The sequence below is a fragment of the Rhinatrema bivittatum genome, chromosome 5, assembly GCF_901001135.1.
Source record: "Rhinatrema bivittatum chromosome 5, aRhiBiv1.1, whole genome shotgun sequence".
Taxonomy (NCBI): Eukaryota; Metazoa; Chordata; class Amphibia; order Gymnophiona; family Rhinatrematidae; genus Rhinatrema; species Rhinatrema bivittatum.
Genome location: NC_042619.1, coordinates 269,633,145 through 269,652,085, shown reverse-complemented (window position 1 = coordinate 269,652,085; position 18,941 = coordinate 269,633,145). Strand labels below are relative to the sequence as shown.

Genomic DNA, 18,941 nt, shown 5'->3' with positions numbered 1-18,941 from the left:
AAGTACTGGCTGCTAAGCGATTCACGCCCAGGTGCTCTGGGACTTCTCACTAAATCTTTAATTCACTAGCTCCCAGAGCATCCTGTCCCTCGCTTTAGTACAGATACAGGCCCAACAATCAGGCTGCAGTATGTCCCCACCTACCTAGAGGATAAATCCATAAACTGCTACAACCGTAATTAATAAGCAATAGTAGCTTGTGATCTATCTAATGTTTGGGTACTTGCCAGGTATTTGTGACTTGGATTGGCCACTGTTGGAAACAGGATGCTGGGCTTGATGGGACCCTTGGTCTAACCCAGTTTGGCATGTTCTTATGAGCCAGGGTAACCAAGGTTTGGTTGCTAGCACTGCCACAGAACCATGGCTCTGTACATAAACATATTCAACCTCCTGGTTCTCACCGATAAAAGGATCCCTGGTCTGGCCCCTCACACGCTCTTCTCTGATCTTGCCTGTAAATTGTAATGCTTCTCGCTCTTTGCCCAAATCACTCTGTGCAAAGAAAAAAAAAACAAAACAGCACTTGCTTTGGGCCTTTCCCTCCTGGCCCCACCACCCACCCTAATGCTGGAAGTTGTTTCTCTTTCTTTACTGTTTGCTAATCCAAACTGAAAAGCCACAATTTCTTCCTGTTCTCATGCACTTTAGTTTCATATCCGATTCTCAGCCTAGCTGGATAATGCACAGTAAGCTCCTCCCCCTGCCCGCCCAGAAACATGGAAGAAAAAAAAAACCAAAAAACCGGCCACTTTCTAGTGATAGGACCAGAGAAGAAATGGATGCAGAAAGCTCCAGCACTGAGAGATCAGGAGATATTTACAAGATCCATGCCTGCAATTTCTTTTTTCTTTTAGTGATAGTGCTGGGGGTGGGGAGGGGGAGGAGTAAGGAAGATATTAGACATTGGGAAATAGTGCACAGCCAATACAATGCTTGTTTTACCCCAATTTGTTAATACACACACACACACGTAAATATATACATATATTTATCTCATAGGCTTTTCACAAAGGAAAATGCACCTTAACGGTAGTTCCACATCCATACAGGTAGCAGGAAATCTGCGATTTAGCTAAGGGCCAAAGATCCTTTATTAAACACACTGGTTTTAAAGGAAGGGGGACCGATGAGCTGTTTTTTTTGATCGCCTGAAAACCCATGACAAGTTCTGCAATGAGGAATCTAGTTCACCTGTACCATACGCCTCTCAGGTCACCTGGAGATCTTCCCCCCTCCAGAAGCTTCAACAGCATCACTGTGCTAGGGATCAGATTTGCAGCCTTAAAGCTATGGCTGTCTCGCTTCTTAGTGACCCGGAAGGCAGAGAATGCAAGGTGGCAGGAGGTCAGACCCATCCCACACGCAGGAAGGAAAGGATGGGCAATGCACATCCATCAGGACAAGCAGGCATCAAGCGCAGCAGATGGAAAAGTCCGGCTCAGGAAATTACTTTAACAGGCTGAGGACTTAAGTAAACTTTTAATGGTCTAGCAAGCAGGGAGCTTTTCTTTGCAGCCTTATTTTAAGTATGTGCGTGAAAAAGGTGCAAGTGGATGGGCCACATGGGAGGAGCAAGATTTTTCTTGGTAGAGTTAGTTGCCAGAAGATATTAAAGTTTAGTTAATGATGCTCACAGCGATTCTTTCAGTTGCTGATAAGTAACTATATTGAGGAGTTGGTAGTTATCAGACCGAAACAAACAGCAGCAGAGTGTCTCTTTATGAAGGCCACAAACACATACAAAGCACCCTGGATCAAGGGGACTTCTCTCTCTGCACCGAGCCTGGCTGCTCATATAAATGTGACCTGCAACGTCCCTGTGCAAAAACAGAATATTTCACATAATCGCTAACAGAGGGAGGCATTCAGATTTTGCACATGGTTACTGGAAAGCTCTCCTGCCACTACACACTGGCATATCCTTTTAAACATATTCTATATCTATAGATCACATTCAGCACAGGTTTTGCATCGTGAACCAGTTGCGCCAATGCTTTCCCTTCCAAGTATGAGTACAAAAAAAAAAAAAGAATCAACTATGGAAAGATGAGACCACCAGCCTGATCCCATTTAGATGCAAACATTTTTTTAGTCAACTGCCAAAGCCAAAGCTGAAAAGAAAACGTAATCCATTGCTATTCGCTTCTGCCTAGCTCACCAGCCTGGCGCGACTGTGAAATAAGTGTGCATGCTACTCAGCCACCCAGGGGAGGGAGCTGGGCCTGCCCAATTTCCAGGAGGGGGATGAGGCAATAAGTTATTGTACACGCCCAGCGGGGAAACTGTTCCAGATCAGCATTTTACAGTCAAAAATAACCAACATTTAATTTTACACAAACCAAATTGGAAGCCAAAAGGACAGTAGATTTACTCAAGATACTGCAGCCAGCGTGACTGGGTAAGTTGTTACTCATGGGGAAACAACTGTCCAGCTGAAGCAGGTCAAACTTCCCTCTGTTTAATTTAGCAGATGGAGTGCATCATCACACAGAATTTAACCCAAAAAAAAAAAAGAAAGTGAAATATTCAGGTATTCTTCTGTCACCTTGTTTCCAAACTCAGATTAAAAATCAGAGGAAAGCACTGCAAGGGAAAGTTTTAAAATTATTTAGGTCATCTATTTCTATCAAAAAATAAGGTTCACTAAAAGAAAAACATGGGTTGAATTTTTAGCCATGTGAGCAGTTCTGTATGGAATGCATTACATTAATGATTCAATGTCTTCTCCATTAAGCTCCTGTAGTTTAAATTTGCTGTTGCTATCTACAGCAGTAAATCTTTTTTTAGGGCAACTTCCAGGCACAGGCATAGTTTGGAGGGGCCCCAATTCAGCACTAGCACCTGGAGCATGAGGATACCATCCCCTTCCCAAAGTTTGTCTGTCTACGCCTTCAGGTGAACTCTGAAAGCAGCCAGCCTTTATTCATTCATTCAGAGTTTTGGAAGCCCTGGAATGATCTGAGGGACTACACACACACATTTACAACCGAAGAGAAGGGGAGAGAACGTTTCCCAAAGGGGGGGGTGCTGCTTTCCCGAAAATCCACTAGCACCCCCCCCCCCCCTGCCTCTGCACATGCCCCAATGGTTCCCCTACAGCAACCTAGAAAATAGAATTCACTGCGTAGAAACATTTTATTACTTATTTCCCTCAAAACACAACAGTCCAATGACAACACTGGAACACACCACCAGTGTCAGATTTGAAGCCCAGCAAAGCATTCTAACACATGGAGGCCCCATTGCCTCTCGGTTATGTGGGGTTTTTTCCATTCTCTCTATGGTGACCTCCTGATGTCAATGGGCCATAGGATTTGCGGTACTGGAGTACACAGCGGCTGCAGTATGCTCCGATTTACAACAACCAGACATATTAAATGGATCGAAAATTACACAGACACCAGGCAGCATCGCTCACTTTTCTGCTATTTACTTGACAACAGTATTGATTTGCATGTCATGAAGTTGGGGAGGCTCAGAGTGACATTCCCATTAAAACAGAAAAGAGATTTTTGGGTTTTTTTTCCCAGTTAGCACAGGAGTTTTGCTATCCCCCTTCCCCTCCCTGCCACCAAAATCCATTAGAACAAAGGTGATAGATTCCCTTCTTCTGCCAATTTACAATAAGGGAGCTCATTGCAACAGGATCTTCGTGTATATAGGTTGGATAACTACCCAAAGGAAGTGTTAGCAAGGGGTGTGGGTCCTGGATGTTAATGGGCCCTCCTTTAATTAACCTGTGGCAAAGCATAATAAATTGGTGAGAGATTTGAAAGCAGCAGAATTTTTAACACAAGGAAAAGGATTTTTAACACAAAAAACAGTCTACAGTGAGTTTTGACTTTCTTTGAGATGTTACATCAACAACGGTTTACGTACTATTACGACCTTGTACAGTGTTAGCAACCTAACCCAAAGTCATTATTGGAGCCTGTTTCAAAGCTCATCTCACAATGTTTTCACACAGACTCTTCAGAATTCAGTTCTGGATTACTCCATTTGGCTTCATTGTCCGTTCCATTCGTATTGTAGAATTTCCTCCATGTCTAAAATGTGCATTTGTTTCCATTTGTGTTCTACAGTATTCTTGGAATGGACTTCACAACTCCATTTCATAAGTGGTTAAGCCAGTGTTCCTTACTCCTGGAATAACTAATCTGGGAGCAAAACTAGCTCCCTTGGTTGGAATTAGTTGTTCCAAGGTTAATGCGGGATGCAAGCTCCAATCTCCTTGTAATGTGAATGTAAGCAGCAGCGAGTCCACAGCAGCTGCAGATTCACTACTAGATTAAAAGTGTATGTAAAAGCAGTGGTCTCATTCTCTGCATTCTGGACCCTGTGTAGTGCCGATTTAATGTGGAAATAGCAAGAATACAGTACAAGGGAAGGCAAGTTAGCAAACCAGGCCAGCGTAGATAAGTTGCTTAGAAAACTGTTACAATGCTTGTGTTCTAATTACACTAAGCATTCTGTATCAGCATGGAAATCTGGTGTATTCTTTAGACTTGTGTTCAATATGCACTGCATGTCATTTTATTACAATAAAAAATAAGTGTGCCTGGCAGAGCTGGAATTCAAGCTCCTGACCTGGAGTTAGGCTGGCAACACTGCACCTGAGAGAGGTTTTTATCTGATGTGCAGGTAAGGCATTGCCAGCAAGACTCCTACATAAAAGTTACAATCACCTAATTACCAGTTACACGCAAGCTTCTTAGCAGTTAGAAGCAAATGATGCAGGGGTTAACGGCACGCACGCCGTGCTTCCTTCAGGATATGCAATTAAAAGGTCAGTGCACACGAAGCAGGAAGCAAGGACAGTACCCCGGAGCAAGGTGCTACAAACTGAAATCCAGAGGACGGAAAGAGAATCCTTTCCTCAATGAAGCGGACAGAGGCAGAACGTTCTTTTATGCAAAAAACAAAACAAAAAAAAACAAGCGGAAGTTAAACTCCTCTGGGAATAGCAATGCAGACTAGAGAGGATGGAACAAGGATGGCTACTGTGTGCGTCCCCCGGCTACAGGTCTATGAGCTGATCCACCAGCAGTAAAGACCTGGCTAGGTTGGGAAGACTGGATTCAGAGCTCCCACTGCTGTTTCTAGAGTGCCCACCTGGAAGTGTGAAAAATAGGAATTAAAGTTTATATAAATAATTAGGTATAAGTGAATATATATTTAGAGAGATATATAGATCACAAAATACACACACAAAGTGTTAGGATGTGAAAGGAAAGCAACACAGAAAAGTCTCCGAAGGCAAAAATGTAGAGAGCTAATGAGACCAAGTTGCCCCCATTATGTAAAGGTCGTCAGCCAAATTCAGCTTTGTAAAAACGAGAGGGGTTCCCAGGATATTGGCCAGCAATGTTCACAGAGCGAGTAACCCCTAAGGCTGGAGGCCTGAAGACACTCACATTCCCACATTATCAGCATACTAGGGACTTTATTCCGCACTGTCAGAAAAGACAACTCTGGAGTTACAGTTTCCATTGGAAAGAGCGCTATTGCGTCAATCATCTACCGAGGATAAAAAAAAAAACAAAGAAAAATAACCCCTCTAATTTTTAGGCTGTTTACAGCCCTGTCAGAGAAAAGCCTGCAAAATGGTAGATATCAGAAGTACAGCAGGGGAGGGGAAGAAGGGCTGGGAGGCTGAAGAGGAGATGATGTGTCTTGGAATGCACTTCTATCCAAACTTCTGCATTTCTTAAAAGTTACTCCTGGTCCCATGGGACCAGGAGTATACAGTGCTCCATGAAACAGTCTCACGCCCACCATTGCAGAGTTTTTGGCTCATTGAGCCAAGCCACTGGTTTCTTAATCACAATGGCAGTGCAGTTTGTCCTGTGGCCATGGCTGTATGGCAGCCAGCAAATGTGAGAAACTTCCTAAGCTATGATCAAGAGATTCGAGCCAGGGTGTGCACTAGGACCTCGATAATCCCCCATTCTCAGCCCATCCTAAGACAAATGCTAATTTCTCCTCGCTCTGCACATTACACAATTCTGCCATTATGATACCACCATGGCACCTTTCTATGTTCTGGGCCAAAGATTGAAATTTATATCAATCTTTTTGCATTTAAAATAAATAAATAAATAAACTATGACTTGGCCAGTATTCTTCATTGATAAAAATCAGCCCGTTCAAAGTGAGACTAATGACTCAACAGAAGGAACCAGATGCATGGCTGGTGACATCACTGCCTGCTCTCCTGCTGACTATATCAATCAGCCACCAGACTGCTGCTTCCAGGGACGAGATGGGGTTGCCTAATGCAAATTTGGGATGGGAAGGGGGAGACGCGCGAGGAAACCTCTCTTTAGAGATTTCTATTTCTTTTTGGCTTTATGGTTCTTTAAACTCTCCCTCTTACCTTGTGAGTTTTTAGATATCAACACAGGAATGGGATCAAACTCATCTTCAGCCACTTTTTCTGTGCACTCAGGGACATCAAAGCCTGCTATCAGATTAGCATCCTCTGCAGCACGGAAGGGAGATGGAAGCAAGAAGCAGAGATAGCAGATACAGTTACGTTAGAAGTACCAAGGCACACAGTTAGCAATGGGGAAGCTGCTTTGTTTAGCAAGACTGGAAATGGGATGCTTGGTGAGGGGCAAAGGTTAGAAGCAGCAAAAAAAAAAAAAAAAAAAGCCCAAAGAAGGACCAAGCAAACTCAAACATGCTGAACCTATGGGGAAAATTAACAAAAAAAAAAGTGGAGAGACTAAATCATTCAGACTGTGGATAAATGTCTTCAAGGGAAAAGCAATGCATTCAAACGCTCCCAGATGGTTTTATAGTGTAGTGTTGAGCCAGCAGGACTATTACATTATCCAATACACCTCCACTAGAGCTGCGGAGCAATGCACAGACATGGAGGCAGAAAATCATGTTTCATTTCATCTCTATTTGAAATCTCTTTCTCATCAATAAAGATCAGCAGAGTTATACAGAACATGGGCGCACAAAACCATCTACCATGTCCACAACTGTTAAGGTTTACAGAATACACCCCCCCCCCCCAAACCTTCCACCCCTGCCCGCTTCTACGTTTACATTTCTGAGATGTAACTAGTTCTGTGATTTGAAAGAAAGTGACAGCTAACAATTTTAAATGTTTTTGTATATGGGCCTGATACAAAGCAAATAAAAAAAAAAAGTCATATAAAATTATATAAAATGTACAAGTTATCTTCTCTAAATAAAACTAATCTAAACACACAAATCGTGAAACTGGCATCCCCTTTCCCAAATCACTACACCAGCCATCTTCCAACTGTGGAAAAGTGCCTTAAAACATAACAACCCTTCAATATTTTTTCAGAAATACCACTAAAACATCAACCCATTGTATAACCTAACAAAACATTTTCATCAATGATGGGGGTTCACCCAGATCTCCACCAATCATACAAAAGAAGAAAAGTTTTCAATCCTTTTCAAGAGAGATTAGTCCAACAACCCTCTGATCTCAAATAGTAAATTATCTGGCAGCCATTCTCATAAAACCTATGAACGCAGGTCTCGCCTTATTAATAACTTTCACTTAGGTGGCTTGAACACACAGCCCTTGCAGGCGCATATCAAAGCACTTTCTCTTGAAGGTAAATATGCGATAAGACCTTACATATTACCTGTAATGTCCGTGGAGGAAGAGTATTATAGGTCTTGCCGAATTTTGAACCACTGGTAACCTGCCCAGTAATCTATTTTGGAAGTCCAGCACAAATTGCATCACAATAATCCAAATGAGATAAATCCATCATGCAGGCAGTTGTGCTAAGAGCAGCAGCCCACAGAAAGCAATCATAATTGAGTGAAGGCCTCTCTCGTTAACAGTCTGTCCTGGAGTGCCACAAACAAGTCTGATTTTCAGGATATCAGGAATGAATATGCCTGAGAGATTTGGTGGCAGTGCATGCAAATATAGCTCAGAAATAATGTGGCTATCCTGAAAATCCGACCTGTTTGTATGTAGCACTCCAGGACTAGAGTTCCCCCACCCCTGGTATAACACCAGGGTAGAATCTAACACCACTCCCAAACTCCTTCCAAGGAAAGCAGAACAGACATCCCCCTCCCCAGTGACAGGGTCATGTATGCCCCCACCCCCAAGCCATATCTGCACAGTAGGAAGTTACCATTTCTACTCTGGAGCTGTTCACCATACTGAGGTGCTTGTTGGGTCATCGTGCTTTCCTCTCATGTCCTCCATCAGCACATTGGCCCATTTCAATAGGCAATCCGTCTCCTAGTTACTTTTCATTTCAACAGTATTCTAAAATCTAGGATCCTATTTTCTGAATAAGTCAATTGGCAAGGCAAGTGCTTCCGTAACAGGAAATCCAAGTTTTACTTTAGCTAGAGAGTTTACAAATAAAAAATGACACGGGGTAAATGCCATCACTCTCTCTCTCCATCCTCAGCTTCATAACAGCTTAAGGGCCTTATGAAAACAATCTGTGCCAATGGGAAAAAAAAATATTGAATAAGGTCTTCAGTGTCTTTCAACCTCTGGTCTGCTAACTCTGACATTCTTGCCACTTAGCAGTATGACCAGTCAGACTAGGAAGATTTGAAAGCAGCGGCATCATCACAGCAACCTGGATGGGTGAACGGCTGGACAAAGAGGTGAGCTCTAGTTTAGATAGATTTCTTTATGGTATAAGGAGATTTATATTCACTTTTAAATAATAAAATACAAAATTCCCCTGTTGCTTTCACAAGAAATCAACTCTCAAGCCAATAATCCTTTGGGAAGTCTTTAAAAAGCACAAAGAGCAGTCCAAGGCATCTTAGAGAGAATGGCTTAGCCTTCTAAACATCTTTATTGAGCTGTCAACGTAGAATTAAAGGTCTGCAAGCAAGCAGTAAGAAAAACCTTTTCACTGGACCTAATACATCTGAGAAGTGCTTTCAAGAGTTACACTCATCACCAGCTCAGTGCAAAATGAAATCTAAATCTTGGACTAACCAGCATTGCAAAGTAAATAATGTTATCTGAACTTTTAGAAGTTAGCGGAGACAAAAAACAGGAGAAAAATCCCTGGAGCCTACCCAGCAACCCCAGGGCAGGAAGCTCCAGTCCTAAATGCCATCTGAATATTAAAGCAAACTAAGCATTTCTATACAGATAAGAACCCTTGAAATAACGCTCAGTTTCCTTGTTACATATTAACGGCTCTTCAAGTCCTCATCCAGATTTAGGAGGGACCTGAAGGATCCACTAATTGCAACATGCTGACTAGAAGCTCTGATGCTTGCCCAGCACTGCCACCTGAAACAGGAAGGAATTTGATGCTGAAAAGCCTCTTTAGAAGATGCATTTGCCTGCTGACAGGAAAGCATTGGTCCATAACCAGAATGGGCAAGTTCACGTCCCCTTCCCCAACCCTGTTCCATGCTTACTGGTGAATAGAGGTGAAATTTTAGGGAACAAAATTTGGGAATGGGTAACAAATTTCCAAGCTGCCTATCCTTTCTACAGCCTGCCCCATCTCAATGCCACAGTAAAAGAACACACAACTCACTTCAACAGCTGGCACATTTATGATCCAAAGCAGGGGCAGCTAACCCGTAGCTTGGGAGCCACATGTGGCTCCTGCCCTCCTGGCCACATGGCTAAGCAGCTCTACAGAGGACAGGAGGGGAGGGACTGGAGCAGGAAGCACACACACAACAGAATAGAAAAAGAAAAGTTGGTTCTTACCTACTAATATTTGTTCAAGTACCACAGATCAGTCCAGACAAGTGGGTTTTACATCCCTACCAGCAGATTGAGGCAGAGAATAAAAATTGAGGCACTGCTTCATATACGAGTGCACTACCTGCAGTCCCTCAGTATAGCAAATGTTGCTTACCTGATGTAACAGGTGTTCTCACAGGACAGCAGGATGTTAGTCCTCACAAATGGGTGACATCGAGGATGGAGCCCACCACGGAAAACTTCTGTCAAAGTTTAAACAGAACTTTGACTGGCCCCTACTGGGCATGCCCAGCAAGGCACTGACCCTGCAGCCAGCAGGGGTCTCCCTTCAGTCTGATGTTCAAAGCTACAGGCAGTGCCTAGAAAGTAAAAACAAAACAAACCCAACACCGCGGGGTGGCGGGCGGGTTTCGTGAGGACTAACATCCTGCTGTCCTGTGAGAACACCTGTTACATCAGGTAAGCAACATTTGCTTTCTCACAGGACAAGCAGGATGGTTGTCCTCACAAATGGGTGAGTACCGAGCTGAGGATGTCCTGACTTGCACCAAATGCACCCAACGACGTGCAACAGGCACTACAACTGGGGTGGAATTTGGTAAAGGGCATCCGCACCCTACCGGGAAGGTGGAAGGGTGTTGGTACATCACGTTGGAAAAAGGTTACGCAAGACAGATTGGCCGAAGATGGAGTCCTGTCTTCCAGCTTTGTCCAAACAATAGTGGGCTGCAAAGGTATGGAGAGAACTCCAGGTTGCAGCCTTGCAGATGTCAGGAAGCGGCACCGATCGAAGGTGTGCCACTGACGTAGCCATGGCCCTCACAGAGTGTGCTTTGACACGGTCTTGAAAAGGGATGCCCGCTTGCTCATAGCAGAAAGCAATGCAGTCCGCCAACCAGGAGGAAAGAGCCTGCTTACCCACAGGTTGTCCTAACTTGTTAGGATGGAAAGAGACGAATAATTGAGTGCTCTTCCTGTGAGAAACTGTACGGTCTAGGTAAAAGGCTAGAGCCCGTTTACAGTCTAGGGTATGCAGGGTCTGTTCTCCAGAGTTGGAGTGGGGCCTGGGAAAAAAGATAGGTAGTATGATGGATTGATTAATATGAAACTCAGAAACTACCTTAGGTAAAAATTTAGGGTGAGTGCGGAGTACCGCCCGGTCCTGCAGGAGCTTAGTGTAAGGCGGATAGGTAACTAGGGCCTGTAATTCACTAACCCTGCGAGCTGAAGTGATAGCCAAAAGGAATAACACTTTCCATGTGAGATACTTTAACTCACAGGAGTGCAGAGGTTCGAAAGGAGGTTTCATTAGACGACCAAGAACCAGATTAAGGTCCCAGGATGGGGCCGGAGGCCGTAAGGGTGGCTTCAGATGGAGCAAGCCTTTAAGAAAACGTGTTACTAGGGGTTGTACTGAAATAGGGACACCCTGTACACCTTTATGGAAGGCGGCTACCGCACTGACATGCATCCTAATGGAAGAGGTTTTAAGACCTGATTCAGAGAGATGCCATAAATAGTCCAAGAATTTGGAGATTGGACAGGAAAGGGGATCAAGGGACTGAGAAGTGCACCATGATGTGTACCTTTTCCATTTGTATGAGTAAGACTTTCTTGTGGAAGGCTTTCGTGAAGCTATCAGGACTCGAGAAACGGAATCTGAAAGGTTGAAAGGCTGAAGGACTAACCTTTCAACATCCATGCCGTCAGGGACAAGGCTTGGAGGTTGGGATGGAGGAGGCATCCGTCGTTTTGAGTGAGCAGATGCGGGTCCTTTCCCAGAGGAATGTGCCTGCGGATGGAGAGATCCTGGAGTATTGGAAACCATACTTGGCGTGGCCAGTAAGGTGCTATCAGGATCATGGTTCCTCCGTCCTGGCGTAGCTTCACGAGAGTCTTTGACACAAGAGGAAGTGGAGGGAATGCGTAGAGCAGACCGGTTGTCCACTTGAGGGAGAATGCATCCCTCGGCCGAGAGTGCTGGCTCCGAATGAGAGAGCAGTAATCGTCCACTTTGTGGTTCTGAGGGGACGCAAAGAGGTCTATGCGGGGAGAACCCCACTTGTGAAACAGAGAGGTCGCTATCAGAGGATCGAGTGACCACTCGTGCGGTCGGAAGACACGGCTCAGCCGGTCTGCCAATACATTGTCTACTCCCGGCAGGTAAGTGGCCCTGAGGTACATGGAGTGGGAGAGGGCTTCCGCCCAGATCTGCGCAGCTTCCTGACACAGAAGGAAGGAGCCTGTGCCTCCCTGCTTGTTTATGTACCACATGGCCACTTGGTTGTCCGTCTGGATTAAGATTATCTGATGAAAGAGATGATCTTTGAAAGTGCGGAGCGCATAGCGGATTGCTCGAAGTTCCAGGAAATTGATCTGGTGTTCGGCTTCCTCGTTGGACCATAACCCTTGGGTTTGAAAGTTGTCCACATGGGCTCCCCAACCGATGTGAGAAGCGTCGGTGGTTAGAATTACTTGCGGATCCGGTGGAAGAAAGGGTAAGCCCTGAAGGAGGTTGACCTGAGTCGTCCACCAGGTTAAGGATAGGCGCAGCGCTTGTGTGACTGTGACTATGGAGGACAGAGGCTGAAAAGCTTGAATCCATTGGTGTCGTAGAGTCCATTGTGTTACTCTCATGGCTAGTCGGGTCATGGGAGTGACTTGAACCGAGGATGCCATGTGTCCTAGGAGAATGAGGAACTGGCGAGCCGTGGCCGTATCTTGAGACTGGAGCTGGTGAGCTAGGGACATGAGAGTTTGGACCCGTTGAAGCGGAAGGTAGGCCTTTGCCTGTAAGGTGTCCAAGTCTGCCCCAATGAAAGATAAGGTTTGAGATGGGACGAAGCAAGATTTCTCGTAATTGACAAGAAACCCTAAGGAAAGGAGTGTGTTGATTGTCAATTGTAGGGAGGACCGGGCAATCTGAGGGGTGGAGGCCCTGATTAGCCAATCGTCCAGATAGGGGTATACGTGGACACCTTCCTTCCTGAGGAATGCTGCTACAACTACGAGGCATTTGGTGAAGACTCGTGGAGCAGATGCCAGACCGAAAGGTAGTACTCGGTATTGATAATGGTCGCGGCCTACTAGAAACCGCAGATATTTGCGATGGGATTGTGTTATCGCAATATGGGTATAAGCTTCCTTGAGGTCGAGGGAGCATAGCCAATCCCCTCTTTGCAGCAGAGGGAGTAACGTGCCCAGGGTTACCATCTTGAACTTTTCTTTTTGAAGGTACTTGTTGAGGGCCCGAAGGTCCAAAATTGGACGTAGCCCTCCTGACTTTTTTGGAATTAGGAAGTACCTGGAGTAAAATCCCTTGCCTCGTTGAGAGGGAGGGACAGGTTCTATAGCATTTGATTGCAAAAGAAGGGATACTTCCTGTTGTAATTGAGTCAAGTGGCTGGATAGACTCCATGCTTGAAGAGGCGGGGAGTCTGTCGGAGTTATGAAATTGAGGTGGTAACCCTGTGCGATAATTGCCAGCACCCACTGGTCTGAGGTAATCCGTATCCAATGCTGCAAAAAGTGGCACAGACGACCCCCTACAGGGATGTGGGGGAGTGGGATATGGCATGTGCTCCGTATCGGGAAGTCAAAGGCCTGCCGCAGGCCCGGGAGGTGGGGCTACAGCAGGTCTTTGTTTCCGAGGTTGGCGTAGCTGAGGTCTGGTGGAGGATCGAGCCGGACGAGGCCTAGTCGACAGAGGGTAATAACGACGTGGCCGAAAGAATGACTTTTTAGAGTCCTTCTTAGGTGGTGGTTTGGAGGATACCTCAGATGGAACAGACGAAAGTTGTTTCAACGTCTCGTGGTGATCCTTCAATTCCGCCACAATCTGTTGAATCTGTTCTCCGAACAGATTGTCCCCCAAGCAGGGTAAATCGGCTAGACGATCCTGGACCTCTGGGCGAAGGTTGGATGATTTTAACCAAGCCCAACGTCTGGCTGAGATGGCAGTAGCTGAGACTTTCGTGGAAGCATCGAAGATATCGTAGGCCGTTCTGATCTCGTGCTTCCCAGCTTCAAATCCTTTGTGAAGGAGGGCTTGAAGCTGTGGCTGGTATTGGTCCGGTAATGTGTCAGCGTAGTCCTGCATCTGTTTAAGGATAGCTCTGTTGTATTGAGTCATATAAAGTTGGTATGAAGCTATGCGAGATATCAACATAGCCCCATGATACACTTTCCTGCCCACACTATCAAGGAATTTGTTGTCCTTGATAGGGGGAGTGGAAGAGTGTGGTTTTAGGCGCTTGGCCTTCTTTTGCGCAGACTCAACTACAACAGAGCGATGATCCAGTTGAGACTTCTGAAATCCTGGTGCTGACTGAACGAGGTATGTTGAGTCAGCTTTTTTATTAACTGGTGACACAGATGAAGGTGATTCCCAGTTTTTCTTTAAAAGATCCAGAAATACCTGGTGAATGGGGATGGAAGCGATGATTTTTGGGGCATCCAGAAATTGGAGCAGCTCCATCATTTGGTGCCTGTCATCGGTCTCAGATTGCAGCTGAAAAGGCACAATTTCTGACATCTCCTTTACAAAATTTATAAAGGAGAGATCTTCAGGAGGAGATCGTTTTCTACTCTCTGTAGGAGATGGTGGGGATGGTAAATCTGTATCTGAAGATGTATCATCACCCCAGGTATCATAAGGATCATGTAGGGCTTGCAGTCCTGAAGGACCTGGTAGAGGATCCAAAGGCATCGATGGAATCGGTGCTGCAAGCGGAACTGTGAACGGCATCGAGGGCTTCGGGGGTACCGATGGAATCGGTGCCGATCTTGGAATCGATGGAGCCGAAGGATAAATCGGTGGAAAGGTATGTGAAGGCACCGATGGAACGACACCGGACGGGGGAATCCGGAACGGTGTTTCTCCTGTCGATGAATGTCCTTCCGGAGATGATGGTGTAGTCGGTGCTACTGGAATCACCGATGGAAGGGCGCGCATGAGTGCCTCCATACGATTTAGTATCGGTGCCAACGCTTCCACTAGAGGCTCGGTGGTCGGTTCCCTCCTCGGTGGCAGAGTCAGTGCTGAGGTCGGTGCCTGAGGCGGTGCCGGAATCGGTGCCGGAGGCGGTGCCGGTGGAGGCTGGAATCTTCGCATCGCATTCTCGATGGCCTCCTGGACCAGCCGGTCCAGTTCTACCCGGAGACCAGGGGTAACCATACCCGGCTCGACGGGAGAGGGAGGCTGAGGCAGGGCCGGAAGTACCACCGTAACCGGTGGGATCACGGCCCCCACACCCCGGGAGGGTGAGGGTTTCCTCGGTGCCTGCGAACGAGACGTGGACGGTGCCAGGTCTGACCGAGGCTTTTTCGTCGGTGGCTCGGCCTGTTCAGAGGTCGATGGTTGTGGATCCTCGACGGGCCGAGACTTGTGCCGTCGATGGCGATGCTTATCCTTCCGATCTCCTCGCCCATCCGGGGAGGGGACAGGAGTCGACGGCCGAGAAGTCATCGGTGGAGGACGGTCACCGGAGGGTTGACGATGGTGGTGCAACTTCGACGGTGCCGGTTCCGATGACGTCGATGCTATCGATGGCGTTGGGGTGGGTGCATGGAAGAGGAGCCCCATCTTCTCCATCCTGGCTTTACGACCCTTAGGTGTCATTAGGGCACATTTAGTGCAAGTCAGGACATCATGCTCACTTCCCAAACATAGAACACAGACCCGATGGGGATCTGTGATTGACATAGTCCAGGTGCAATCCGGACAACGACGGAACCCCGTCGCCATGGCCTAGGGCCAAATTTAGCCGCGGGATTGGTAAGTGCCAACAGGCCTCTAGGGCCAAAATCGACGGCAGTCGATGAAAATCGGCAAAAAACTTACCGGCTTTCGCGGAGGTGACAAAAATTTGTCGAAGGGAGACCCCTGAGGGGCAAATTTTCTTCGGAAAGAAAAAAAACCGAATTCCTGTCAGGAACGTGGTAAGAGAGCTCCTTTCACCGCGTGGCAACTGCTGCGCGGAAAGAAGAAGACTGAAGGGAGACCCCTGCTGGCTGCAGGGTCAGTGCCTTGCTGGGCATGCCCAGTAGGGGCCAGTCAAAGTTCTGTTTAAACTTTGACAGAAGTTTTCCGTGGTGGGCTCCATCCTCGATGTCACCCATTTGTGAGGACAACCATCCTGCTTGTCCTGTGAGAATAACCTGTACCCAAGCCAAACTACGGTAAAAAACTCAATTATCCCCTATCTTCCCAGGGCGAACGTCAAACGTAAAATTGGAGCCCCCTGAACCAGAGCCCCACATCAATCCCAAGGAAACCAACCAAACCTGGTCATCCTCGGCTCTGAATATATACATGCTGAAAATCTGATTCTATTGTCAACGTACCAGAATGGTCTTTCACAGATAAAGGGCTGGGTCTCTGGACTGGTCTGTGGTACTTCAGGAATGAAAATTAGCAGGCAAGAACCAACATTTTCCTTTCCTGTTCGTACCCCAGATCAGTCCAGACAAGTGGGATGTATCAACCCACTCCTACACTGAGCGGGCATCCGAAAGACCCACTCTCACTCTTTCGTCAAACATCAGCTCCCCCGGCGTGCAAATATCTAACCAATAATGCAGGGAGAAAGTATGCAATGAAGACCATGTTGCCACCCTAAAGATCTCCTGTGGCAATATCAAGCGACACTCAGCCCAGGAGGCTGCTTATGCCCTAGTAGAATATGCGCGCAACCCTTCTGGAACTTTCCAACCCTTGCAAATATAGGTGGAAAAAATAGCTTCCTTCAACCAATGAGCAACCGTGTTCTTAGAAGCTTTATTTCCCTTCTTAGCTCCTCCAAACAATACAAACAGATGATTTGACCACTGAAAACTGTTGGTAACCTTCAAATACTGCAACAGCACTCGAATGTCCAACAAATGAAGCTCTCTCATCTCTGGAGTTTCGGACAACAAATTCAAATAGCTCCACTGTTTGATTAAGATGGAACGAGGAAACAACCTTGGGTAGAAATGAGGGCACCGTACACAACGATACCCCATCTGTGATCCTCAGAAACTGCTCTCTACAGACAAAGCCTGCAGCTCCAAAATTCACCTGGTCAAACAAATCGCCACAAAAAAAAAAAGCACTTTCGGGGCGAGATCCTTTAGTGACGCCCTTCACAATGGCTCAAAAGGAGGTCCGCATAGCACTCTAAGAACCAAGTTCAAACTTCACGCTGGTCACAGCCTGCACACCGGCGGCCGCAAATGCTTGGCCCCCTTCAAAAACTGTACCACATCCAGATGCGATGCCAAAGGCTTCCCTTGCAACTTACCGCTGAGACACCCCAAAACAACCACCTGTACATGAAGGGAACTATATGCTAGACCCTCAGACAAGTCCTGCTGTAAAAAGGCCAAAACATAAGGGCTATACACCCATAGGTCCAGGCCTTCCCCTATACACCAAGCCTCAAAAAATCTCTACAACCTCACGTAAGCCATAGACGCGAACAGTCTCCTGGCCTGAAGTAAATTGGCAATCATAGGCCCCGAGTAATCTTTCAACCTTAAGCGTCTCCTCTCAAAAGCCAAGCTGTGAGACAAAAGCAATCTGTCCAACCTGAGAAGATAGCTCATCTGCCGGGTCTGTCCACTGAGAGATTAATTAGATCCATGAACCACGGGCGACACAGCCACTCCAGCGCCAGGAGAATCACTTGTCCAGGATGCCGTGCGATGCACCACAACATGTGGCCTATCAATAGCCATGAAGGGAAAACATACAGCAGAATCCCTATCAGCCGCAGAAGAACTAGAGTATCTATTCCTTTGGCTCCTACCTCTCATCTGCGACTGAATAACTGAGATGCCTTGGCATTGCTTCGCGACACCATCAGATCCAGCTGAGTACCCCAGTGGTCTCAAATAAGGCCGAAGACCTCCACTGATAACTCCCATTCTCCCAGATCCAACTGTTGCCTGCTGAGATAGTCTGCCTGCACATTGTCCACTCCAGCCACAGCGAAGCCACTATCCCTCCCAGGTGAAGCTCCGCCCATACAAAAAGCTCCTGGGCCTCCAGAGCCATGGCGCAACTCTTCATCCCGCCTTGCCAATTGATATATGCCACCGTTGTTGCATTGTCTGAGAAAATTCTCATCACACATCCCTGGACCTGTCAGCACCCTGCAAACTGCTCGTTTCCAAATGATTGATAGACCAGGCCACTTCCATAGGTAACCACAGACCTTGTGCCTAGACAAACCGTGCCCAATCACTGAGGCTGATATCCCTGGTCCCCAGATCCACCCCCTTCTCCAAATTGTGGCAAGATAAGCCACCACAAGAGATTGGATCTGGATTCCCCCTGCAGTGGTAAAGGTTGCTGATACTCCTCAGATAATGGACTCCAACAGGACAGCAGCGCACGCTGGAGAGGCCGCAGGTGGGCAAATGCCCAAAGCATCAGATTTAGCATAGACACCATAAAACCCATCACCTGTAAATAATCCCAGGCCTTCGGAACTGGCAATCTCAAGAACCATACTATCTGAGCCTGAATCTTTACCACCCTCTCCGGGGTGATAAAAAACTCCACCCGCCCGGGTATCAAACCACGCACCCAGATAGCCCACGACTGGATCAGCACAAGATGACGCTTAGCCAAATTTATCACCCATCCAAGCGACTGTAACATCTCCATCACCCACTGCACCTCCTGACAACATTCCCCTTTGGATTTCACCCGAATGACCCAATCTTCCAGATAAGGGTGGACAAGAATCCCCCTCCCTTCTCAGGGCAGCTGCCACCACCACCCATCGCTTTTGTGAATATGCATGTTGCAGTCGCCGACCCAAAGGGAAGGGTTCCTAAACTGGAAATGCTGCCCCAGCACCATGAACCGCAAAAAAGTCTGGTGATCCGGCCGAATGGGTATATGCAGATAGGCTTCCGTCAGGTCCAGTGTTGCCAGAAACTCTCCATCTGAAAACAAGGCACTCGCAGTGCCATGTTGACCTTCCGGAGGTCCACAATGGGCCAGAAAGCAGCATCTTTCTTGGGGATCACGAAATAAATTGAGTACCTTCCTTGCCCCCATTCCAATGGAGGAACCTGTAGAATTGCATCCAGGCTTTGCAAGCGGTGCACTGTATCCCTTACTGCCTCTCGCTTGGCCCGAGATACGCAATGGGGCACCAGGAAAGCTTCCCTGATCATACAAGAAAATTCTAAAAAGTGTAACCATTTATCACCTTTAGAACCCATTGGTCCGACG

General features: G+C 46.7%; 1 protein-coding gene across 16 annotated transcripts in view; it reads right to left on the bottom strand.

Annotated features, from left to right (window-relative positions):
* AAK1 (AP2 associated kinase 1) overlaps positions 1-18,941 on the bottom strand; it is a 128,299-nt gene that overhangs the window by 11,841 nt on the left and 97,517 nt on the right. For 10 of the 16 annotated variants that reach the window (XM_029604012.1, XM_029604017.1, XM_029604014.1 and 7 more), the window contains one exon: positions 6,380-6,484. The exons of 5 other annotated variants lie outside the window; for them this stretch is intronic. In XM_029604012.1, the coding sequence (XP_029459872.1) occupies positions 6,380-6,484 (105 nt within the window). Of the gene's footprint in view, positions 1-4,029; positions 5,116-6,379; positions 6,485-18,941 lie in introns of those variants that run through there. One more of the 16 variants, XM_029604028.1, reaches the window with a different exon arrangement.